Raw genomic sequence first — 27,767 nt, 5'->3', positions numbered from 1 at the left:
TTTTCCCTATTTCTCTCCCTCTCTATCAGGTGCTAGGCAACCAGCCGGGAACATTCCAGATGAGACACCTGTTCTCTAGTTTGTGAAGCATTAGGAGAGTAGATCTAATTGGTTAACACTGAGATGGGAGGTGGCTCAGGTTGATTGACAGGCGTGGGCTGCTGTGGGACAGATCTGTCGTGACTGGACTTAGTTTACGTGTGTGTGGTAATGGTAACATTTGGTAAACGTTCTGAGCTGTGAGTTAAGCGGTGGAAGTTCAGTCGAGGCCTGATCTGACATGACACACACACACACACACAATCCGCTATCCCCTCTGAGAATCATAATAACAGGCAAACTAAAGCTTCTGAGCCAATCAAAGCCATCAGAAGAAGCAGGGCTTAGGCCTCTTAGCCAATCAAAACAGTCCTAGTCTCACAGGCTAAATCCCTGCCTTTGAACTGAAGGCTAGCAGCCATATTGGGTTGTTATTATATTATAATGGTGTGTGTGTGTGTGAGAGCACATGTTTTTTAATCTAATCCATGTCGCCAGATGAACTGATTCTCACCTGGTAACATAGAGAGGTCAATGAATAATGATCACATCCACCTTCTACTCTCCATCTTGCCTTTATCTGCTGTGGCTTTTAAAGTCCTTCATTGAAACAATAACATCTCATGAAACAAAGGACCAACACTTTACATGTTGTGTTTATATTTTTGTTCAGTATAGTTTTTTCAAGAGGCGATGTGTGTGTATATATCATTAATTTATAAGTCACAACATGGATGTAGCAACTAAGGATTCTACCTTTTAAACTCTGCAATCCCGTTACCAAAATGAAACCAACAATCTGGTCATTATTCCCCCACTTTCCACCGTGTGTGCGTGTGTGTGCGTGCGTGCGTGTGTGTGTGTGTAATCCAATCAAGCAGCTGGAACCTGAAAGAAGATTGTTCATTGTTTCAGGAAGACCTGTCTTGTTTTACCACACACACACACACAACCTCTTCACACGTATAGTCTCACTAAGGTTTTAGACTGCAGGGAGTTCCCACACCCTCCTGTAACGTTCCTTATCTCTTTGCCTAGAAGAGACAGGGTCAAAGGTGACTCTGTCTGAGGTAGACCCTCACAATCCAGATGAATATGACAAAACTGATTTCATTTAGACCTATATCAATGTCGACATGAAAGCCTGCGTGTCATGATATCCCAGGGTAATGAACTGAACAGTCATGCCAAGTGTGTTTTGTTTCTCTACAGAGTGTGTTTACTTTTTTCTTCTGCAAACGGAAGTCTTGCTGAGCTCATCTCAGGGGTCTGTCTAGTGTCTCTCGCTCTCTCTCCTTCTCTTTCTCGCTCGCTTACTCTCTCCTTCTCTTTCTCGCTCTCTCCCCTCTCTCAAATCAAATCAAAGTTTGTTGGTTACATAAACAGTTTTGCAGACGTTATCACAGGTGCAGTGAAATGCAACAATATCTAGCAAAGCCATCTCTCTCTCTCTCTCTGTCTCTCTCTCTCTCTCTCTCTCTGTCTCTCTCTCTCTCTCTCTCTCTCTCTCTCTCTCTCTCTCTCTCTCTCTCTCTCTCTCTCTCTCTCACACACACACAGTAAATCACTTGCTACTTTGCAGTGACAGGGCACTGTCACCCTCCTCAGACTAGGGACACATGGATGTTCCCCTGCTGAGCCTTATGGGAGGTCTAAATGTACCCAGGTCTAAATGTGGGATGTTATTTTTGGGATGTTAATGTGTGGTTATAATTAAGTCACAGTGGGGAGGCAGGGGGCACAAAGCAGGAAAATATGTTCTCTTGAAGAGGAAGTTGTGTGTCAGCCTCCAGGTGTCTGGTATTTAGGATAATGTTTACTAGTGTTGAGGGAGTCTGGGTTGTCTGTTGCATTGGCTAATAATACATTTATAGATTTTATTAGGATCCCCATTTAACCAATGGTGACACCTAGTCTTCCTGGGGTCTGACAAATTACAACACAACCTAGGCCTGAACCCATAAAGAGAAAACAGAGGCCAGTTGACCAGGAAAACCCCCTATCGGAAAACCCCTTCAGAGGAACCAGATCTGTCTGGCTGGGTGGAGGTGGAGATTTGAGTAGAACAAATAGTTGTTGAGTCATGTCTGTTCTAGTGTGTTCTGGGATCATTGACTTAGTCGTGTTTTGTTCTGAAGAAGTATATAATGTCTTCTCCTATAACAACAGAATCAGTGGAGGCAGTCTGGACCCTATAGCTCGGTTCTGATCCTGTGTCTTTCTGTGTGTTAGGGAACCCTGTGACAGAACAGGGGTCTGCGGGTCAGACGGTTCTCTCCTGTGGGTTCTAGGGCCAGAGATGTTCCCTGCCTGCCTAAGAGGAAGCTCTAGTGATTAGTGACTAGCATTACCGTCAGAACGGAACACAAAGGAGCTCTAGAGAGCCAGCAGAAACTCTGGTAATTGTTGCCGCGGGGAGACTAAGATGGAGGATGCTGCTGGTTGGCATGGGGACAGTGTGTGTGTGTGAGAGAGACAGACAGATAGTTTGTCTCGTTAGCCACCTGGGGGCTGGCTGGATTGCCCTGACTCACCCCGTCTTGCTCCTCTCGCTCTCTCTCTCGCTCAGATTCAGATAAGCTTTAGTAGCATGAATGACAAAGCCACTGTTGCTGAAGCGAAGTGAGATAATGACCTCCCTCTCTCTGTCTCAATTCAATTGAATTCAAGGTGCTTTATTGGCATGGTAAACAGATGTTAACATTGCCAAAGCAAGTGAAGTAGAGTCTCTACTCTGCCAAAGCAAATCTCTCTCTCGCTCTCTTTGTCGACTAGACTTAATGCATTTCATTCAGTGATTCTTTCATTGATAGGCTAACTTCTCTGCACCATCTCCCCTAGGTCTCTATTAGTCCAACCAAACCATGTAAACAGAAAACACTTATTTTTTATGGCAGTCGAGCCTAATTGTGTGTGTTATGCAGTAGCTTTCATAGTGTTGTCTCCCCCTGCAGGATATGAGAAGACATGTCGTGATGACCCTCCTGGACACTGAGCAGTCTTATGTGGAGTCACTCCGGACACTCATACAGGTAATACCACACACACACACACACACACACACACACACACACACACACACACACACACACACACACGTGCTAACAGATGGTTGGAGTTGCAATGTCTTAATGTTAAATGAATCCTCACCTCTTAGCCACATATCTCACCTGCCTCATTCAGACAGGCAGCCTCCCCACCCAGACCCCACCAACCCACCCTCAACCACACCCAGACCCCACCCACCCACCTTCACTCCTCAATCCTACTCTGGTCTTTGACGATACAGTTCGTTATGGAAGAGATGTTCAACCTCTCTGGTCTTTGACGATACAGTTCTTTATGGAAGAGATGTTCAACCTCTCTGGTCTTTGACGATACAGTTCTTTATGGAAGAGATGTTCAACCTCTCTGGTCTTTGACGATACAGTTCTTTATGGAAGAGATGTTCAACCTCTCTGGTCTTTGACGATACAGTTCTTTATGGAAGAGATGTTCAACCTCTCTGGTCTTTGACGATACAGTTCTTTATGGAGGAGATGTTCAACCTCTCTGGTCTTTGACGATACAGTTCGTTATGGAAGAGATGTTCAACCTCTCTGGTCTTTGACGATACAGTTCTTTATGGAAGAGATGTTCAACCTCTCTGGTCTTTGACGATACAGTTCTTTATGGAAGAGATGTTCAACCTCTCTGGTCTTTGACGATACAGTTCTTTATGGAAGAGATGTTCAACCTCTCTGGTCTTTGACGATACAGTTCTTTATGGAAGAGATGTTCAACCTCTCTGGTCTTTGACGATACAGTTCTTTATGGAAGAGATGTTCAACCTCTCTGGTCTTTGACGATACAGTTCTTTATGGAAGAGATGTTCAACCTCTCTGGTCTTTGACGATACAGTTCGTTATGGAAGAGATGTTCAACCTCTCTGGTCTTTGACGATACAGTTCGTTATGGAAGAGATGTTCAACCTCTCTGGTCTTTGACGATACAGTTCTTTATGGAAGAGATGTTCAACCTCTCTGGTCTTTGACGATACAGTTCTTTATGGAAGAGATGTTCAACCTCTCTGGTCTTTGACGATACAGTTCTTTATGGAAGAGATGTTCAACCTCTCTGGTCTTTGACGATACAGTTCTTTATGGAAGAGATGTTCAACCTCTCTGGTCTTTGACGATACAGTTCTTTATGGAAGAGATGTTCAACCTCTCTGGTCTTTGACGATACAGTTCTTTATGGAAGAGATGTTCAACCTCTCTGGTCTTTGACGATACAGTTCTTTATGGAAGAGATGTTCAACCTCTCTGGTCTTTGACGATACAGTTCTTTATGGAAGAGATGTTCAACCTTTCATTCAGACAGTAGAAGCTGATAGAGAAATGCTTCTTTATTGTTCAGTCCTACATGTCTCATCATTACAGCCTTTATTAACACGGTACTGTTACATAATATATTATGTGGGCATGTGGGAGGATTTTGCCTGTACCGTGTGTACGCGTGCGTGCGTATGCATGGGTGTGCACAACAAGGAGGGAAACAGATCCAGGATGCTCTCCCTAGTAATATAAATGAGTGAGGGGAAGGAGAGAATGAGGACCGAGGGAGAAGGGCTGGTCTCTGTGTTTTCTAACACACTGTCACTGATCACTACAGAGTTGGCCGTGGAAGTGTTCCTATAGCAACACGGGGAAGCGTTCCTATAGCAACACGGGGAAGCGGTTAGAACAGTTAATGCAGTGAAACTGCCACTCCACAGAAGCTCCAAAATGGAGTATGTAATAAAAGAGATCTGATTGGCTGTTAGAACCACATGGTTCCGTTAACTAGGTTAACCTAAATGTCAGTTGGCTTTTCATAGCCGATCATTAAGAGTATCTCTACCACTCCTGCTGTCTCTAGAGTTGAAAACAGCAGGTCTGGGACAGGTAGCACGTCCGGTGAACAGGTCAGGGTTCCATAGCCACAGGCAGAACAGTTGAAACTGGAGCAGCAGCACGGCCAGGTGGACTGGGGACAGCAAGGAGTCATCATGCCAGGTAGTCATGAGGCATGGTCCTAGGGCTCAGGTCCTCCGAGAGAGAGAAAGAAAGAGAGAAATAGAGAATTAGAGAGAGCATACTTAAATTCACACAGGACACCGGATAAGACAGGAGAAGTACTCCAGATCTAACAAACTGACCCTAGCCCCCGACACATAAACTACTGCAGCATAAATACTGGAGGCTGAGACAGGAGGGGTCAGGAGACACTGTGGTCCCATCCGATGATACTCCCGGACAGGGCCAAAAAGGACGGATATAACCCCACCCACTTTTGCCAAAGCACAGCCCCCACACCACTAGAGGGATATCTTCAACCACCAACTTACCATCCTGAGACGAGGCCGAGTATAGCCCACAAAGATCTCCGCCACGGCACAACCCGGGGGGCCAACCCAGACAGGCAGATCACGTCAGTGACTCAACCCACTCAAGTGACGCACCCCTACTAGGGACGGTATGAAAGAGCCCTAGTAAGCCAGTGACTCAGCCCCTGTAATAGGGTTAGAGGCAGAGAATCCCAGTGGAGAGAGTGGAACTGGCCAGGCAGAGACAGCAAGGGTGGTTTGTTGCTCCAGAGCCTTTCCGTTCACCTTCCCACTCCTGGGCCAGACTACACTCAATCAATTGACCCACTGAAGAGATGAGTCTTCAGTAAAGACTTAAAGGTTGAGACCGAGTCTGCGTCTCTCACATGGGTAGGCAGACCATTCCATAAAAATGGAGCTCTATAGGAAAAAGCTCTGCCTCCAGCAGTTTGCTTAGAAATTCTAGGTACAATTAGGAGGCCTGCGTCTTGTGACCGTAGCGTACGTGTAGGTATGTACGGCAGGACCAAATCAGAGAGATAGGTAGGAGCAAGCCCATGTAATGCTCTGTAGGTTAGCAGTAAAACCTTGACATCAGCCCTTGCCTTAACAGGAAGCCAGTGTAGTAGGGAGGCTAGCACTGGAGTAATATGATCATACCATATTATCACCATACTGAGAGACCTCACTATACCATTATCACCATACCATATTATCACCATACTGAGAGACCTCACTATACCATTATCACCATACCATATTATCACCATACTGAGAGACCTCACTATACCATTATCACCATACCATATTATCACCATACTGAGAGACCTCACTATACCATTATCACCATACCATATTATCACCATACTGAGAGACCTCACTATACCATTATCACCATACCATATTATCACCATACTGAGAGACCTCACTATACCATTATCACCATACCATATTATCACCATACTGAGAGACCTCACTATACCATTATCACCATACCATATTATCACCATACTGAGAGACCTCACCATACCATATTATCACCATACCATATTATCACCATACCATATTACCACCATACCATATTACCACCATACCATATTATCACCATACTGAGGGACCTCACCATACCATATTATCACCATACCATATTATCACCATACCATATTACCACCATACCATATTACCACCATACCATATTACCACCATGCCATTTTATCACCATCCTGAGAGACCTTACCATACCATATTATCACCATACCATATTATCACCATACCATATTATCACTCTACCATATTACCACCATACCATATTACCACCATACCATATTATCACCATACCATATTACCACCATACCATATTACCACCATACCATATTATCACCATACTGAGAGACCATACCATATTACCACCATACCATATTACCACCATACCATATTACCACCATGCCATATTATCACCATACTGAGAGACCTCACCATACCATATTATCACCATACCATATTATCACCATACCATATTACCACCATACCATATTATCACCATACCATATTATCACCATACCATACCATATTACCACCATACCATATTACCACCATACCATATTACCACCATGCCATATTATCACCATCCTGAGAGACCTCAACATACCATATTATCACCATACCATATTATGACCATACCATATTATCACCATACCATATTATCACCATACCATATTATCACCATACCATATTATCACCATACCATATTATCACCATACCATATTATCACCATACTGAGGGACCTCACCATACCATATTATCACCATACCATATTATCACCATACCATATTACCACCATACCACATTACCACCATACCATATTACCACCATGCCATTTTATCACCATCCTGAGAGACCTTACCATACCATATTATCACCATACCATATTATCACCATACCATATTATCACTCTACCATATTACCACCATACCATATTACCACCATACCATATTATCACCATACCATATTACCACCATACCATATTACCACCATACCATATTATCACCATACTGAGAGACCATACCATATTACCACCATACCATATTACCACCATACCATATTACCACCATGCCATATTATCACCATACTGAGAGACCTCACCATACCATATTATCACCATACCATATTATCACCATACCATATTACCACCATACCATATTATCACCATACCATATTATCACCATACCATACCATATTACCACCATACCATATTACCACCATACCATATTACCACCATGCCATATTATCACCATCCTGAGAGACCTCAACATACCATATTATCACCATACCATATTATGACCATACCATATTATCACCATACCATATTATCACCATACCATATTATCACCATACCATATTATCACCATACTGAGAGACCTCACCATACCATATTATCACCATACCATATTATCACCATACTGAGGGACCTCACCATACCATATTATCACCATACCATATTATCACCATACCATATTACCACCATACCATATTACCACCATACCATATTACCACCATGCCATATTATCACCATCCTGAGAGACCTTACCATACCATATTATCACCATACCATATTATGACCATACCATATTATCACCATACCATATTATCACCATACCATATTATCACCATCCTGAGAGACCTCACCATACCATATTATCACCATACCATATTATGACCATACCATATTATCACCATACCATATTATCACTCTACCATATTATCACCATACCATATTACCACCATACCATATTATCACCATACTGAGAGACCTCACCATACCATATTATCACCATACCATATTATCACTCTACCATATTACCACCATACCATATTATCACCATACCATATTACCACCATACTGAGGGACCTCACCATACCATATTATCACCATACCATATTATCTCCATACCATATTATCACCATACCATATTATCACCATACCATATTATCACCATACCTTATTATCACCATACCATATTACCACCATACCATATTATCACCATACTGAGAGACCTCACTATACCATATTATCACCATACCATATTATCACCATACTGAGGGACCTCACCATACCATATTATCACCATACCATATTATCACCATACCATATTATCTCCAAACCATATTATCACCATACCATATTACCACCATACCATATTATCTCCATACCATATTATCACCATACCATATTATCACCATACTGAGGGACCTCACCATACCATATTGGAGGAAAGACATTTTGTAGCGTAGCGTAGCATAAGGTAACCAGTCCATCCAGTATGCATAACAATAAAGTCTGGAGTATAGACTAGACCCGAGGATGTACCAAAGATATCTTAAATCAGTTTTGTTTCATGTGTGTCTTCCATGTGTAATACGTGGTGGGCTATGTATTGTATAACAGAACAATCTTCATTTTAATTCAGTTTTTTCCCCAAGCTAGGGCTCATATACAGGCCTATGCTGATGCTTCAGCTCTAATATGGTTGTGGGTGTTTTGAATGAATCATCACCTTAGAAAGCGCTGTCCATTTCCGTATGTTGGGCTTTGAAACAACATCCACTACGACCATGTTTTCCCCTCTGTTTCAACCTGCTGTTGAACTTCTTTCTTCAAATTGATCATCACAGTGAGGTGAGTTTTAAAAGCAGGATACTGTTTTGATGATGAGTGTTTTGATGTGATTTTAGATTTTAGAACAGCATTTGCATTGATGTCAGAGTGATTAGAGGAACAATAGAGGACCTGATGGAGGGACAATAGAGGCCTGAGTACCAGGACATTAGCACCTGATGGAGGGACAATAGAGGCCTGAGTACCAGGACATTAGCACCTGATGGAGGGACAATAGAGCCCTGAGTACCAGTCCATTAGCACCTGATGGGGGAACAATAGAGCCCTGAGTACCAGGCCATTAGGACCTGATGGAGGGACAATAGAGCCCTGAGTACCAGGCCATTAGGAACTGATGGAGGGACAATAGAGCCCTGAGTACCAGTCCATTAGGACCTGATGGACGAACAATAGAGCCCTGAGTACCAGGCCATTAGGACCTGATGGAGGGACAATAGAGCCCTGAGTACCAGTCCATTAGGACCTGATGGGGGAACAATAGAGCCCTGAGTACCAGGCCATTAGGACCTGATGGACGAACAATAGAGCCCTGAGTACCAGGCCATTAGGACCTGATGGAGGGACAATAGAGCCCTGAGTACCAGTCCATTAGGACCTGATGGGGGAACAATAGAGCCCTGAGTACCAGGCCATTAGGACCTGATGGAGGGACAATAGAGCCCTGAGTACCAGGCCATTAGGACCTGATGGAGGGACAATAGAGCCCTGAGTACCAGGCCATTAGGACCTGATGGAGGGACAATAGAGCCCTGAGTACCAGGCCATTAGGACCTGATGGAGGGAGAATAGAGCCCTGAGTACCAGGCCATTAGGACCTGATGGAGGGACAATAGAGCCCTGAGTACCAGGCCATTAGGACCTGATGGAGGGACAATAGAGCCCTGAGTACCAGGCCATTAGGACCTGATGGTAGTTAGCAAGTTGGGTACTACCAAAGCATGTCCAGAGTGCATAAGAGGAGATTACCATGACTCACCGATCATGTGGAATTCTACTGTGGTCATGACTCATGACTGCCGGTGCGGCAACACAACAGCCTTAGGTACAGCATACTAGTTAAAAAAAATAATATTGCCATTATTATCGATACGATATATTGTCAAAAATAATATCCTGATATGTTACTACCAATTTTTTTCCAATCGCTAGTAGATACTGTGGGCCGATGACTGAAACACACACACACACACACACTCTCTCACATAGGACTCAACCTCATGACTCTTTTCCTGATGTACAATAAAGGCTGTTTTTTTAACTCAAGCTCTCTACCTCCCCCTCTCTCTCGCTGTCTCTCTCTCTCTCTCTGTCTCTCTCTCTGTCTCCCTCTCCTCTCCTCTCCTCTCCTCTCCTCTCCTCTCCTCTCCTCTCCTCTCCTCTCCTCTCCTCTCTATGTGTAGGGCTATATGCGGCCTCTGAAACAGCCAGACAGTGGCTCCCTAGTTGATCCCTCATTGGTGGATGAGATGTTCTATCAGATTCCAGAGATCCTGGAGCACCATGAGCACTTCCTGGAACAGGTCACCGGCTGCATTAGCCAATGGCACGACAGACAGACCGTGGGCCAGTTGCTTATCCAATCGGTAAGTACCTCCCTCCATCCAATCACTGTGAATAATGGAGAAACCACGGGTGAAAGTAAGTCGGTAGGGTCCGGTACGGCGTCCCGGTGAATTAAATAGTAGGGGTAGAACCTGAGCCTATCCTAGTTGACACAAAATGCCAAGAAAACTGGAAGCTGTTACAACACAGCACGCGGACAAGGTCAGAGATGAGTGGTCGAGACGCACGCGGACAAGGTCAGAGATGAGTGGTCGAGACGCACGCGGACAAGGTCAGAGATGAGTGGTCGAGACGCACGCGGACAAGGTCAGAGATGAGTGGTCGAGACGCACGCGGACAAGGTCAGAGATGAGTGGTCGAGACGCACGCGGACAAGGTTAGAGATGAGTGGTCGAGACCAAGACGCGCTGGGACAAGGTCAGAGATGAGTGGTCGAGACCAAGACGTGCTGGGACAAGGTCAGAGATGAGTGGTCGAGACCAAGACGCGCTGGGACAAGGTCAGAGATGAGTGGTCGAGACGCACGCGGACAAGGTCAGAGATGAGTGGTTGAGACCTAGACGCGCTGGGACAAGGTCAGAGATGAGTGGTCGAGACGCACGCGGACAAGGTCAGAGATGAGTGGTCGAGACCAAGACGCGCTGGGACAAGGTCAGAGATGAGTGGTCGAGACGCACGCGGACAAGGTCAGAGATGAGTGGTCGAGACGCACGCGGACAAGGTCAGAGATGAGTGGTCGAGACGCACGCGTACAAGGTCAGAGATGAGTGGTCGAGACGCACGCGGACAAGGTCAGAGATGAGTGGTCGAGACGCACGCGGACAAGGTCAGAGATGAGTGGTCGAGACCAAGACGCACACAGACAAGGTCAGAGATGAGTGGTCGAGACCAAGACGCGCTCGGACAGCAGTTTAGTATAAGCCTAGTGCCAATCACAGAATACCATTACATACACACAGGTGGTTTAGAACAGGTGTCTTTCTCGTCATCAAGTCACTGTCTGGATGATGTTTGTGAGTGGACCGACGTGCGTGGCTAGCCTACAGGAGAGCCTTTTTGAAGTGATTGACAATCAGATGAAAACATAGTGACTGGTTGTGTTTATGCCACATTACAAGGTAATGCATATTAACAGGGATATGATATATTTACTATGCCCACAGAGAGGCTATATGAAATGAATAGGGATTATATCTGTAGTTCTACCTAGGCTATAAACACAATGTGTGGGTGCTTGGGTAATAGATGACATCTACTTCCACCTCTGGGGAAAAACCCTGTGGACAATGTATTTTCTACCTGTTGTATTTCTATGATAGATGCGTGTTTCTCTAAATGCTGTCTTGCTGGTGTTGCAGATCTATTTAAGCAGTAATGTTTTGTTGCAGAGTACATTGGTCAGCATTTTCTAACTCGGAGCACTGAAGGCCTCTTGTGACTGTGGTTCATGGTCCATGTTAACCCCCTGCTCCTGGTCCATGTTAACCCCCTGTTTCCTCTCCCGGTCCATGTTAACCCCCTATCTCCTCTCCTGGTCCATGTTAACCCCCTGTCTCCTCTCCTGGTCCATGTTAACCCCCTGTCTCCTCTCCCGGTCCATGTTAACCCCCTGTCTCCTCTCCCGGTCCATGTTAACCCCCTGTCTCCTCTCCCGGTCCATGTTAACCCCCTGTCTCCTCTCCCGGTCCATGTTAACCCCCTGTCTCCTCTCCTGGTCCATGTTAACCCCCTGTCTCGTCTCCTGGTCCATGTTAACCCCCTGTCTCCTCTCCTGGTCCATGTTAACTCTCTGCTGATAGCCCTCTGGTTCACCTCAACACACACACACCTCCCAGTCTAAACACAAATCAAACCCTACACACACAAACCTCCAAAGCCAAAAGAACAAAGGCCTCCGCCTCCCCCTCTGGGGGCAGAGAGACTTACAGCGTCCGCGTGCTTCCCTGCAGAAATGTTTCGGACGAGTTTGGAAGTATATTATGGCATCATTTTGTTGGTTTTTGTTAGTTTGGACCGACTGTCCAGGCACACCAAAAAAGGCAAGCCGAAGTCTCCGCCCTTTCGTCTGTGATTGGTCAACAGTAGGGATTCTTCAATAAAGCCTATGTTGTCATTCAACGAGACATGCTAATGTTTTAATTAAGAAGTACTGTGCCAAACATTTTAGTTAGATATAAAACAAAATGTGTGATTTAAGATCTCCTTGGCAAAAATGACAACATGAATGACAGATTTCTTGAGTTATCTTAAGACTATTTTGAGGAGAGTGTATACTGGCTACGGCGTCTCAAAGTTGACAAACAGTACTGGTTCTTTTAAGGGAGTATGCGAGCACACTCACTTGGTAACTCGGCTAGGCGCCAGCCAAACTGAAGCATGCTGAAGCCTTTATCCTAACCAGTGTAGCATCACTAGCCTATACAGTCAGATTGTGTAGCTTTGTTAGCCCATGCTAGTGAAATGCAATCAGAATCTATAGCGTTGTTAGCCCATGCTAGTGAAATGCATTCAGACTGTGTAGCTTTGTTAGCCCATGCTAGTGAAATGCAATCAGAATCTATAGCGTTGTTAGCCCATGCTAGTGAAATGCATTCAGACTGTGTAGCTTTGTTAGCCCATGCTAGTGAAATGCAATCAGAATCTATAGCGTTGTTAGCCCATGCTAGTGAAATGCAGTCAGACTGTGTAGCTTTGTTAGCTCATGCTAGTGAAATGCAGTCAGACTGTGTAGCTTTGTTAGCCCATGCTAGTGAAATGCAATCAGAATCTATAGCATTGTTAGCCCATGCTAGTGAAATGCAGTCAGAATGTAGCGAGTAGTAATCCCTTGACCTCTCTGAACTGTCACCCCCCATTCACCTCTCTCTCACCCCTCACTCTCTCACCCTCTTCACCCTTCTCTCTCTCACCCCCTCACCATTCCTTTTCACCCCCCCCCCCCCCCTCTCTCTCTCACCCCTCAGCCCTTCTCCCCTTCTACAGTTCAGCCTCCTGTGGTGATACCCTGTCAAAACACATCTGTCTCAGTGGCCCTGAACTGGCCTTGACCCCGTGTACTAGCACATTCTGAACCTATGTGGGACCCTGCAGTCTTGCTCTCTCCTTTGACAGACAGCCAACAGTAACATCATGTATAGTTGGTAGACCCAGGATAGTGGGATCCATTCCTGGAACCATAACATTAATGCACGTATGACTTTAAGTGGCTTTGGATAAAAGTGTCTGCCAAATGGCCTATAGTAGTAGTAGTATTATTATTATTATTATTATTATTATTATTATTATTATTATTATTAGAGAGTCTAAAGGACAGGGATTATACTGTAGAACCAGGGAGGGTGTGTCAGAGAGTTGGCCTGCCAGTTAGGGCCAGCCTTGTGTTCCCAGACGTTCTGTTTACGTGCTGTTCAGTTCCACCTGTCCAGACTCCACCGTGGGTTCATCTAGGTTGTGAATATAGTGTGTTTGTGGACGGGAGCTTTGGGATGTAATGTTTGAAAGTCTGAGCAGTTCATTCCAGATTGATGAAGGAGAGCGAGAGACATTTGTGCTTTTTATAACATTTGCCACTTAAAGATCCTATGTAGCTGTTTTAATCTAAATATCAAATCATTTCTGGGTAACAATAAAGTACCACACTGTGATTTGTTTTAAATTAAAATGGACATTTAAAAAAAAAACTAAAATAGCTTCTTGGTGATGTCACCAGGATGGAGAGAGGGGGGAGACAGGTGACTGCGTAGGTGTACAGCACAGGGGACTGCTGAGGGGAGGACAGGCTCGTAATAACGTCAGAAAGGCAGTGAATGGAATGGTATCAAACACATGGAAACCATCTGTCCTGTAAACCATGTGCTCGGTGCCATTCCATTCATTCCATTTCAGCCGTTACTATGAGCCTGTCCTCCCCAATTAAGGTGCCACTGGCCTCCTGACGGTGTACAGCACCTGATTTATCACACTTTGAACGATAGAGCAGCCTTTCTCCATCCTGCTATCACTCCTTACAGATGGAGAGAGGGATGATGGGAGAGTGGGATAATGGAGAGGGTAGCTCTTTTCACGAGTGGTCATAATGCCTATTTCTGTGTTACCATTAAACCATACCCTGCATTTCTGTCTGTCTGTCTGTCTGTCTGTCTGTCTGTCTCTCTGTCTCTGTCTCTCTGTCTCTCTGTCTCTCTCTCTCTCTCTCTCTCTCTCTGTCTGTCTCTGTCTCTCTTTATTGTGTCTGTGTCTCTGTCTCTGTCTCTCTCTGTGTCTTTCTCCCTCTGCCTGTGTCTCTCTCTGTCTCTCTTTATTGTGTCTGTGTCTCTCTCTCTCTGTCTGTCTCTTCATTTCCTTTCCCCCCTCTCATTTCTGTCTCTCCTCCTCACTCATCTCCATTGTGTAGAAGAAAGGCAGGTCAGAGTGAGTCACAGTGTGTGTCAGTGTGGGGAGCATGCCATAATGTGTGTTGTGCAACACGTCCTGTGGATGTGTGTGTTTGTCTCTTTCCCCACGGAGGATGCCCCTTTTCCATACGGAGGAATGCCCCTTTCCCCCACGGAGGAATGCCCCTTTCCCCCACGGAGGAATGCCCCTTTCCCCCACGGAGGAATGCCCCTTTTCCCCACGGAGGAATGCCCCTTTTCCCCACGGAGGAATGCCCCTTTTCCCCACGGAGGAATGCCCCCTTTCCCCCACGGAGGAATGCCCCCTTTCCCCCAATTGAGGAATGCCCCTTTCCCCCAATTGAGGAATGCCCCTTTCCCCCAATTGAGGAATGCCCCTTTCCCCCAATTGAGGAATGCCCTTTCCCCCAATTGAGGCATGCCCTTTTTACTTTGGTTTTTAAGCCTGGAGGGAGGCTTCCTATGTATCACCATGTTGGCCAATCCCAGCCAGAGCCAGGCTCACCAACCACTTGTTGCCGGGCAAGATTCACCCTCCTTCAGTGTCAGTTTATAGCCTGTCGCATGCTTCGAACAGGTCCGCGCATATATTATGATGAAAGTTTGATGTTTTTGTTTGTTTTAGTGTTCGGTAGTTTTTTTTCTTCCACGCGCTTTTTCAGTGATTGGTCAACAGTACTACTCCTAGTCAGAGTGGAAACTATGGACGGGCTTCTTTAATGAAGTGTTTGTTATCATTCAACAAGAGACGACTAGTTTTCTTGCAATTTTTTTCGCTTGAGAAATACTGCACCAAACGTCTTAGTCACACAATTTTATATCTAACTAAGACCTACTCTACAAAAACGACAAAATTAATGACAGATTTCTTGATTTATCTCAGATTAATTCAGACTATTTCAGGTGATATGTTGTTGCTACGGTGTCTCTAAAGGGACAAACAGTAATATTGCCACTTTTTTTTTCTTGTTTTTCAAGCAAAAGTCTTTTAAGGGAGTATGCTTGTTAACTTTCTCTCTCCTCTCTATCTTTCTCTCTTCTACACAGTTCTCCAAAGAGATTCTTGCTAATATTTATTCAGCATACATCGATAACTTTCTGAACGCCAAAGACGCCGTGAGGATCGCAAAGGAGGCCAAGCCGGCATTCCTCAAGTTCCTGGAGGTGAGTTACCGACACCACCGTTCAAAAGTTTAGGGTCACTTAGAAATGCCCTTGTTTTCCTTGGAAAAAACGAGTTGCAAAATGAGGAGGAAACGTAGTCAAGACGTTGACAAGGTTATAAATAAGGATTTTTATTTAAATAATAATTGTGTCCTTCAAACTTTGCTTTCGTCAAAGAATCTTGCAATTACAGCCTTGCAGACCTTTGGAGTTCTAGTTGTCAATTTGTTGATGTAATCTGAAGAGATTTCACCCCATGCTTCCTGAAGTACCTCCCACAAGTTGGATTGGCTTGATGGGCACTTCTTACGTACCATACGGTCAAGCTGCTCCCACAACAGCTCAATAGGGTTGAGATCCGGTGACTGTGCTGGCCGCTCCATTATAGACAGAATACCAGCTGACTGCTTCCTCCCTAAATAGTTCTTGCATAGTTTGGAGCTGTGCTTTGGGTCATTGTCCTGTTGTACAAGGAAATTGGCTCCAATTAAGTGCCGTCCAGTACACAACGTTGTACGAGATCTTCAGTTTCTTGGGAATTTATTGCAAGGAATAGCCTTCATTTCTCAAAACAAGAATAGACTGATGAGTTTCAGAAGAAAGTTAATTGTTTCTGGTCATTTTGAGCCTGTAATCGAACCCACAAATGCTGATGCTCCAGATACTCAACTAGTCTAATGAAGGCCAGTTTTATTGCTTCTTTAAGCAGCACAACAGTTTTCAGCTGTGCTAACATAATTGCAAAAGGGTTTTCTAATGATCAATTAGCCTTTTTAAAATGATAAACTTGGATTAGCTAACACAACGTGCCATTGGAACACAGGAGTGATGGTTGCTAATAATGCCTGTGTAGATTTTCCATAAAAACAGCCAGCCGTTTCCAGCTACAATAGTAATTTACAACATTAACAATGTCTACACTGTATTTCTGATCAATTTGATGTTATTTTAATGGACAAAAAATGAGCTTTTCTTTTAAAAACAAGGACATTTCTAAGTGACCCCAAACTTTTGAACGGTAGTCTATGTCTGCTGTTGATATGAGTGTGTTTGTGTAGATGAGTGTGATACATGGACTTGTCTCTAAGTGGGTGTGTGTGTGTGTGTGTGTGTGTGTGTGTGTGCGCACATCCTGTCCCTGTTGCTCTTCCTATGGCAGTTCTCTCAGGAGGTTTTCTTTAGAAAGAGACACTCGATCACTCATCCCCTGATGCCGGGCGAACACTACAGGACTTTCAAAATCCTAACATGGCTGAGCCTCTCACATTAAACAACCGTCTTTCCTGTAGCTTGTTGTCTTGGCAACGTAGTGACGCTCGCACTAAACCATGTGGCACAGACGGGAGGTCACACACTGCAACGTTCTTCGCGTGGTCGTGAGGATTCTCCATATACCACGCTGTCTCACTAAAACAATGATGTGATACAGCGATGATGTAATTACATTAGCTGGAACGAGCTGTGGCTCAAAGCAGCCTCATAAACTTTTCCAGTCAGACACTCACGCTTTGTCATACAGTGTTGAAATATCTAGCCAACAGTTTGAATTGAATAATATTGCCTATGAACTTCAGAGCTCTAACAATTTTGACGCTTTGGTTAAAGGCAAGTACAAACGCATTCTAGTACTAGTCATCTGTCCTTCTCTAGTCTACATATTCATTCTAGTACGAGTCATCTGTCCTTCTCTAGTCTACATGTCGCTGATCACTTTTCCCAAAACTTGTCGTTGCACGTTCACACTACAAGAGCATTGCAGATTTTGTGTCGATAAAATCAAACATGTTTGAAAATATCTGGTCAGGATGCCTGGGACTTCTCAAAGACGGGATCGATAGCCCCTCGGCTTACGTCTCTGACCCGAGTAGGCCGACGACATAGATTTTTATCTCCGATCTTCTAAACTTGTCTAGGACAGTTTAATTGGGTCCAAAATCGTGCAGTGTACACCAGGCTTGAGGTAGAGAAGTCTGGCCCAGTTATTTTGGATTACACACACACAGGTGTGATAGACAGGTTCCGCTGAAGGGAATCATTTACATTTGAGTAATTTAGCAGGGGTGGGAGGGCCAAGAGACCAGAGGGGACCGAACGCAGTGCTCAGGTTGGGGTGTAGTGTTTGAGCATAGCCTGAAGGTAGGGAGGGGCAGTTCTTCACTAGTCAGATGGCTACTCATTGGCAGAGCTGAGACATTGAGCTCAAAACATGTGGATGTGTGTTCAGTGTGTGTGTGTGTGTGTGTGTGTGTGTCCCTATTTCTCCATCTGTTGTTTTTATCCCCTCTATAGTTGACTTTTGACCAGACTAGATTACTTTTAAAAAGTCACAGGTCTTCTTCAGTGAGACGGTCACAGGAGGGTGACTGATCAGAATGTGGAACCATACCGCCATCTAGTGTCTGTGGAGAAACCAGACCGATTATGTCTGACTAGAACTCTGTCCCGTTCACCTTGTCTCTCTTTTCTGTCCCCCCCCCCACACACACACACACAGACCAGTATGCGTGAGAACAAGGAGAAGCAGGCCCTGGGTGATCTGATGATCAAGCCTGTCCAGAGGATCCCCCGTTATGAGCTGCTGGTCAAGGTGAGTCCCCTCAACTCTGCCGAACTCAGTCAATCAATCAAATGTATTTATAAAGCCCTTTACATCAGCAGGTGTCACAAAGTGCTGTACAGAAACCCAGCCCATGCAGATGTAGAAGCACAGTGGCTAGGAAAAACTCCCTAGAAAGGCAGGAACCTAGGAATAAACCTAGAGAGGAACCAGGCTCTGAGGGTTGGCCAGTCCTCTTCTGGCTGTGCTGGGTGGAGATTATAACAGTACATAGCCAAGATGTTCAGGATCCCCATGGTTCCCTCTGCCTAACTGGGGTAAATCCTAGGCAAGACTCAGGCTTCTCCTGGCCTAGCTATTTCCACAATGTCAACCAATTAAGTGTTGAAGGTCTGCGTATGAAAGATGAAAATAAGCATGTATATACAGTGGGGCAAAAAAGTATTTAGTCATTTTATTTTCCACCATAATTTGCAAATAAATTCATCAAAAATCCTACAATGTGATTTTCTGGATTTTTTCTTCTCATTTTGTCTGTCATAGTTGAAGTGTACCTATGATGAAAATTACAGGCCTCTCATCTTTTTAAGTGGGAGAACTTGCACAATTGGTGGCTGACTAAATACTTTTTTGCCCCACTGTATATGAAGGCGTATTCTCTTACAGGTGGCGCTTCCTTTTACTTGGTAGTAAAATGTGGTGTCCCTGTTCTCTAGGATCTGTTGAAGCACACTCCTGAGGAACATCCAGACCACCCGTTGCTATTGGACGCCCAGAGAGACATCAAGCGATTGGCTGAGAAGATCAATAAGGGGCGTCGCTCTGCGGAGGAGGTGGAGAGGGAGACACGCGTCATGCAGGAGATAGAAGCCCACATCGAGGGCGTGGAACACGTCAGAGATGTAGGACACTCACATGTACACTACCGTTCAAAAGTTTAGGGTCACTTAGAAATGTCCTTGTTTTTAGAAAGAAAAGCACTTTTTTTGTACATTAAAATAACATCAAATTGATCAGAGACATTGTTAATATTGTAAATGACTTGTAGCTGGAAACTGCATATTTAAAAAAGTGTTTTTAGGGAATGTCTACATAGGCGTACATAGGCCCATTATCAGCAACCATCACTCCTGTGTTCCAATGGCACGTTGTGTTAGCTAATCCAAGTTTATCATTTTAAAAGGCTAATTGATCATTAGAAAACCCTTTTGCAATTATGTTAGCACAGCTGAAAACTCTTGTGCTGAAAAAGAAGCAATAAAACTGGCCTTCATTAGACTATTTGAGTATCTGGAGCATCAGCATTTGTGGGTTCGATTACAGGCTCAAAATGACCAGAAACAATTAACTTTCTTCTGAAACTTGTCAGTCTATTCTTGTTTTGAGAAATGAAGGACATTCAATGCGAGAAATTGCCAAGATCTCGTACAACGCTGTGTACTACTCCCTTCACAGAACAGATCAAACTGGCCCTAACCAGAATAGAAAGAGGAGTGAGAGGCCCCGGTGCACAACTGAGCAAGAGGACAAGTACATTAGTGTCTAGTTTGAGAAACAGACGCCTCACAAGTCCTCAACTGGCAGCTTCATTAAATAGTACCCGCAAAACACCAGTCTCAATGTCAACAGTGAAGAGGAGACTCCAGGTTTTTGGCCTTCTAGGCAGAGTTGCAAAGAAAAAGCCATATCTCAGACTGGCCAATAAAAAGAAAAGATTAACATGGGCAATAGGTACACTTCAACTATGAAAGACAAAATGAGGGAAAAAAATCCAGAAAATCACATTGTAGGATTTTTTATGAATTTATTAGCAAATTATGGTGGAAAATAAGTATTTGGTCACCTACAAACAAGCAAGATTTCTGGCTCTCACAGACCTGTAACTTCTCCTCTGTCCTCCACTCGTTACCTGTATTAATGGCACCTGTTTGAACTTGTTATCAGCATAAAAGACACCTGTCCACAACCTCAAACAGTCACACTCCAAACTCCACTATGGCCAAGACCAAAGAGCTGTCAAAGGACACCAGAAACAAAATTGTAGACCTGCACCAGACTGGGAAGACTGAATCTGCAGTAGGTAAGCAGCTTGGTTTGAAGAAATCAACTGTGGGAGCAATTATTAGGAAAGGGAAGACATACAAGACAACTGATAATCTCCCTCGATCTGGGGCTCCAAGCAAGATCTCACCCCGTGGGGTCAAAATGATCACAAGAACGGTGAGCAAAAATCCCAGAACCACCACCTAGTGAATGACCTGCAGAGAGCTGGGATCAAAGTAACAAAGCCTACCATCAGTAACACACTACGCCGCCAGGGACTCAAATCCTGCAGTGCAAGACGTGTCCCCCTGCTTAAACCAGTACATGTCCAGGCCCGTCTGAAGTTTGCTAGAGAGCATTTGGATGATCCAGAAGAAGATTGGGAGAATGTCAAATGGTCAGATGAAACCAAAATATAACTTTTTGGTAAAAACTCAACTCGTCGTGTTTGGAGGACAAAGAATGCTGAGTTGCATCCAAAGAACATCATACCTACTGTGAAGCATGGGGGTGGAAAAATCATGCTTTGTGGCTGTTTTTCTGCAAAGGGACCAGGACGACTGATCCGTGTAAAGTAAAGAATGAATGGGGCCATGTATCGTGAGATTTTGAGTGAAAACCTCCTTCCATCAGCAATGGCAATGAAGATGAAACGTGGCTGGGTCTTTCAGCATGACAAGGATCCTAAACACACCGCCCGGGCAACAAAGGAGTGGCTTCGTAAGAAGCATTTCAAGGTCCTGGAGTGGCCTAGCCAGTCTCCAAATCTCAACCCCATAGAAACTCTTTGGAAGAAGTTGAAAGTCTGTGTTGCCCAGCAACAACCCCAAAACATCACTGCTCTAGAGGAGATCTGCATGGAGGAATGGGCCAAAATACCAGCAACGGTGTGTGAAAACCTTGTGAAGACTTACAGAAAACGTTTGACCTCTGTCATTGCCAAAAAAGGGTATATAACAAAGTATTGAGATAAACTTTTGTTATTGACCAAATACTTATTTTTCCACCATAATTTGCAAATAAATTCATAGAAAATCCTACAATGTGATTTTCAGGATTTTTTTTCCTCATTTTGTCTGTCATAGTTGAAGTGTACCTATGATGAAAATTACAGGCCTCTCTCATCTTTTTAAGTGGGAGAACTTGCACAATTGGTGGCTGACTAAATACTTTTTTGCCCCACTGTATATATATAGATATATATTTAAAACATTTAATTTAAAAACAGAATATGTATATATATATATAGATATTTAAAACATTTAATTTAAAAACAGAATATATATATATATATATATATACAGTGCCTTGCGAAAGTATTCGGCCCCCTTGAACTTTGCGACCTTTTGCCACATTTCAGGCTTCAAACATAAAGATGCAAAACTGTATTTTTTTGTGAAGAATCAACAACAAGTGGGACACAATCATGAAGTGGAACGACATTTATTGGATATTTCAAACTTTTTTAACAAATCAAAAACTGAAAAATTGGGCGTGCAAAATGATTCAGCCCCCTTAAGTTAATACTTTGTAGAGCCACCTTTTGCTGCGATTACAGCTGTAAGTCGCTTGGGGTATGTCTCTATCAGTTTTGCACATCGAGAGACTGAAATTTTTTCCCATTCCTCCTTGCAAAACAGCTCGAGCTCAGTGAGGTTGGATGGAGAGCATTTGTGAACAGCAGTTTTCAGTTCTTTCCACAGATTCTCGATTGGATTCAGGTCTGGACTTTGACTTGGCCATTCTAACACCTGGATATGTTTATTTTTGAACCATTCCATTGTAGATTTTGCTTTATGTTTTGGATCATTGTCTTGTTGGAAGACAAATCTCCGTCCCAGTCTCAGGTCTTTTGCAGACTCCATCAGGTTTTCTTCCAGAATGGTCCTGTATTTGGCTCCATCCATCTTCCCATCAATTTTAACCATCTTCCCTGTCCCTGCTGAAGAAAAGCAGGCCCAAACCATGAGGCTGCCACCACCATGTTTGACAGTGGGGATGGTGTGTTCAGCTGTGTTCGTTTTACACCAAACATAACGTTTTGCATTGTTGCCAAAAAGTTCAATTTTGGTTTCATCTGACCAGAGCACCTTCTTCCACATGTTTGGTGTGTCTCCCAGGTGGCTTGTGGCAAACTTTAAACAACACTTTTTATGGATATCTTTAAGAAATGGCTTTCTTCTTGCCACTCTTCCAAAAAGGCCAGATTTGTGCAATATACGACTGATTGTTGTCCTATGGACAGAGTCTCCCACCTCAGCTGTAGATCTCTGCAGTTCATCCAGAGTGATCATGGGCCTCTTGGCTGCATCTCTGATCAGTCTTCTCCTTGTATGAGCTGAAAGTTTAGAGGGACGGCCAGGTCTTGGTAGATTTGCAGTGGTCTGATACTCCTTCCATTTCAATATTATCGCTTGCACAGTGCTCCTTGGGATGTTTAAAGCTTGGGAAATCTTTTTGTATCCAAATCCGGCTTTAAACTTATTCACAGCAGTATCTCGGACCTGCCCGGTGTGTTCCTTGTTCTTCATGATGCTCTCTGCGCTTTTAACGGACCTCTGAGACTATCACAGTGCATGTGCATTTATACGGAGACTTGATTACACACAGGTGGATTGTATTTATCACCATTAGTCATTTAGGTCAACATTGGATCATTTAGAGATCCTCACTGAGCTTCTGGAGAGAGTTTGCTGCACTGAAAGTAAAGGGGCTGAATAATTTTGCACGCCCAATTTTTCAGTTTTCGATTTGTTAAAAAAGTTTGAAATATCCAATAAATGTCGTTCCACTTCATGATTGTGTCCCACTTGTTGTTGATTCTTCACAAAAAAATACAGTTTTATATCTTTATGTTTGAAGCCTGAAATGTGGCAAAAGGTCGCAAAGTTCAAGGGGGCCGAATACTTTCGCAAGGCACTGTATATATAGATAGATATATATTTAAAACATTTCATTTAAAAACAGAATATATTTATATATATATATATATATATATATATATATATATATATATATATATATATATATATATATATATATATATATATATATATAGAGATATATATATATATAGAGATATATATTTAAAACATTTCATTTAAAAACAGAATATATATATATATATATTCTGTTTTTAAATTAAATGTTTTGAAAGTTGTTTGAAGATTATACGTTGTGCTTTCTTTCGCTATCTCAAAGTTGATGGTACTGTAATAATGATTATAATCTCTCTCTCTCGCTGACAGATCCTTAACCCAATGAGGAAGTTCCTGAGACAGGAGATGGTGATGGAGGCGGTGAGTCTGAAACACTCAGACAGTAGATTGACAGTGTGCTATTATGATGCTCTTCTGGATAGAGTCTGACAGCAGGGACCATAGATGCTCTGCTGAGGGACTGCTCTGCTGAGGGACTGCTCTGCTGAGGGACTGCTCTGCTGAGGGACTGCCCTCTGTCAGATATCAATCTACAGTCTAGATAACGGATGAGAAGGATAGGACTGTGTTTCTCTCTGTCGCTGTCTCTCTCACTCTCTCTGTCTGTCTGTCTGTCTGTCTGTCTGTCTGTCTGTCTGTCTGTCTGTCTGTCTGTCTGTCTGTCTGTCTGTCTGTCTGTCTCTCTGTCTGTCTGTCTCTCTGTCTGTCTCTGCAGAAGACCGTGGGGGGTAAGAAGGACCGCTCTCTCTTCCTCTTCAGTGATCTGCTCATCTGCACCACCCTCAAGAGGAAGTCTGGATCCCTGAGACGCAGCTCCATGAGCCTGTGAGACATACACACTCACAAACACACATACACATACACACTCACAAACACACATACACACTCACAAACACACATACACATACACACTCACAAACACACATACATACACATATATACACACACATATTTTATTATTTATATTTTATTTCACCTTTATCTAACCAGGTAGGCTAGTTGAGAACACCTTTATTTAACCAGGTAGGCTAGTTGAGAACACCTTTATCTAACCAGGTAGGCCAGTTGAGAACACCTTTATTTAACCAGGTAGGCTAGTTGAGAACACCTTTATTTAACCAGGTAGGCTAGTTGAGAACACCTTTATTTAACCAGGTAGGCTAGTTGAGAACACCTTTATTTAACCAGGTAGGCCAGTTGAGAACAAGTTCTCATTTACAACTGCGATCTGGCCAAGATAAAGCAAAGCATTGCGACACAAACAACAACACAGAGTTACACATGGAATAAACAAACATACAGTCATTAATACAATAGAAAAAAAAGTCTATATACAGTGTGTGCAAATGAGGTAAGATAAGGGAGTTAAGGCAATAAATAGGCCATAGTGGTGAAATAATTACAATATAGCAATTAAACACTGTAGTGGTAGATATGCAGAAGATGAATGTGCAAGTAGAGATACTGGGGTGCAAAGGAGCAAAATAAGTAAAATAAATAACAGTATGGGGATGAGGTAGTTGGGTGGGCTATTTACAGATGGGCTATGCACAGGTGCAGTGATCTGTGAGCTGCTCTGACAGCTGGTGCTTAAAGTTAGAGAGGGAGATATGAGTCTCCAGCTTCAGTGATTTTTGCAGTTTGTTCCAGTCATTGACAGCAGAGAACTGGAAGGAAAGGCGACCAAAAGAAGGAATTGGCTTTGGGGGTGACCAGTGAGATGTACCTGCTGGAGCGTGTGCTATGGGTGGGTGCTGCTATGGTGACCAGTGAGCTGAGATAAGGCGGGGCTTTACCTAGCAAAGACTTATAGATGACCTGGAGCCAGTGAGTTTGGCGACGAATATGAAGTGAGGGCCAACCAACGAGAGCAAACAGGTCGCAGTGGTGGGTAGTATATGGGGCTTTGGTGACAAAACAGATGGCACTGTGATAGACTGCATCCAATTTGCTGAGTAGAGGGTTGGAGGCTATTTTGTAAGTTTTATGAGGATATGTTTGGCAGCATGAGTGACACACACTCACACACACACACACACACACACACACACACACACACACACACACACACACACACACACACACACACACACACACACACACACTCACACATACACACCACACTCACATACACACCACACACACACACACACACACACACACACACACACACACACTCACATATACACACACACACACACACACTCACATACACACACTCACATATACACACACACACACTCACATACACGCACTCACATGCACGCACTCACATACACACTCACATAGACACACACACACACACACACACACATTCACATACACACTCATATACATACATACTCACACACACACACACACACACACACACACACACACACACACACACACCTGCAATGCAGCTGCTTGAGCTTCTGAATCACAATGTAGAATGGAAACAGACAGATCAGTCCATCTTGTATTTTTTCCATTCCACTCACTAACAACCTTCCTGAGAAGTCCCTATTAGGGACTGAGTAAGTCAACACCCTCAACACGCGAGCTATTCAAAGACTTTATATTAGGATCTGAGTTGGCAACGTTATGCCCTTAACCCTTAACGTTCACCACATTGAGGTATAAAAGATCTAGACACTGGGTCCAAGATGTGCGACCTTTGTTTTTCAACGAATCTACTCGCGTTCGCATCCGCCGATTCATGGACCGTCTATATCCTGGTTGGTTTACACGGCCCGACTTCGTACTAGCACTCGGTGTGCACCGGGAGCAGTGTCATCACGTCATCCAAAAACATGCCAGACATTTGGATGAATATAAGATGTTAATATCTTTGGGTGTGAGTGATGTGGGGGGGTGGTATTTGAAGTCTGACTCCTCTATGGGTCTGTCTATGGAAATGGCCTTTCTGGGCCAGACGAGTTAATCTGCAAGACTGTAGCAGTAGTCCAAACCATGCCTCCAGACAGGAATCCTGGTCCCTTGGTTCACCCATAGAGATAGTTAGAGGACTTTGTATCTGTGCCATTAAAGTGTATTTGACAGCATGGGCAGCGCCATTGAGGCTATCTTCATTTTGGAGTAGTCCATTTACTTCTTCACTATTTGGCTGAGCTCTCCTGATGAGCCCGGATGGACACGAACGATCAGTCAATGAAGTCGGAAGCCCCACCCAGTTGACTACATTTGTTGAAGCCCTCAATGGCGCTGCCCATAATAATAATCATAATACTAATCAATCACTATCATTCTCTATGGGTTCACCCCATCATTTGCAGTGTTAAATAAAAGGAGACTTGCTGCCCCCTGGTGTTGCCTGAAACACATTGCATCGTAGACAGAAATAACTAACTATCTCTCTCCCTGTCCTCTCGTCTTTCTGTCTCTTCCAGGTACTCTGTTGCCAGTGTGATCGACACGTCCAGTAAATATAAATTCCTGTGGAAACTTCCCCTAGAGGACGTGGAGATGGTGAAAAGTAAGACTCCTGAAGGCTCATGGGATGTGTAGGTTATATGTGTAGGTTATATGTGGGATCTGTAGTTTCCTGTGAGTATCAGAGGTCAAATGTCATCATCTCTTTTCCTGTATGTTAGACCCCTCCCAGGCAACCAACAAAGAGACCATCCAGAAGATGATTGGTCGACTGGACGAGGACCTGAGTACACTGGGACAGATCAGTAAACTTTCAGAGACGCTCAGCTTCCCTCACCAGGTAACACACACACACACACACACACACACACACACACACACACATGCACTCGTCTCATAGTTGTCTAACAGATCTCATACACAATTACATTTGTCCCCCTCCCCCACACCTCTCTCTCCTTCTCAGGGAAACAGTCTCATACACACCTCCGTTAACAAACCTCTCTCTCTCTCCTCTCTCTCTGAGAAACAGTCTCATACACACCTCCGTTAACAAACCTCTCTCTCTCTCCTCTCTCTCTGAGAAACAGTCTCATACACACCTCCGTTAACAAACCTCTCTCTCTCTCCTCTCTCTCTGAGAAACAGTCTCATAAACACCTCCGTTAACAAA

At 43.9% G+C, this 27,767-nt stretch overlaps 2 protein-coding genes across 2 annotated transcripts in view; both read left to right on the top strand.

Annotated features, from left to right (window-relative positions):
* Nucleotides 1-27,767, top strand: part of LOC110503477 (tumor necrosis factor receptor superfamily member 19L) — a 166,124-nt gene that overhangs the window by 70,041 nt on the left and 68,316 nt on the right. The window lies entirely within an intron of this gene.
* LOC110503196 (rho guanine nucleotide exchange factor 17) overlaps nucleotides 1-27,767 on the top strand; it is a 107,335-nt gene that overhangs the window by 67,137 nt on the left and 12,431 nt on the right. The window contains exons 2-10 of the mRNA XM_036961715.1: nucleotides 2,994-3,071; nucleotides 10,463-10,645; nucleotides 16,067-16,183; nucleotides 18,678-18,770; nucleotides 19,457-19,642; nucleotides 24,032-24,082; nucleotides 24,438-24,547; nucleotides 27,112-27,197; nucleotides 27,316-27,434. Coding sequence (XP_036817610.1) covers nucleotides 2,994-3,071; nucleotides 10,463-10,645; nucleotides 16,067-16,183; nucleotides 18,678-18,770; nucleotides 19,457-19,642; nucleotides 24,032-24,082; nucleotides 24,438-24,547; nucleotides 27,112-27,197; nucleotides 27,316-27,434 — 1,023 coding nt within the window. The remainder of the gene's footprint in view (nucleotides 1-2,993; nucleotides 3,072-10,462; nucleotides 10,646-16,066; nucleotides 16,184-18,677; nucleotides 18,771-19,456; nucleotides 19,643-24,031; nucleotides 24,083-24,437; nucleotides 24,548-27,111; nucleotides 27,198-27,315; nucleotides 27,435-27,767) is intronic.

The sequence above is a fragment of the Oncorhynchus mykiss genome, chromosome 24 (genome assembly GCF_013265735.2).
Source record: "Oncorhynchus mykiss isolate Arlee chromosome 24, USDA_OmykA_1.1, whole genome shotgun sequence".
Taxonomy (NCBI): Eukaryota; Metazoa; Chordata; class Actinopteri; order Salmoniformes; family Salmonidae; genus Oncorhynchus; species Oncorhynchus mykiss.
Note: the sequence above shows the minus strand (reverse complement) of the source record. Positions and strands in the feature narration are given on the sequence as shown.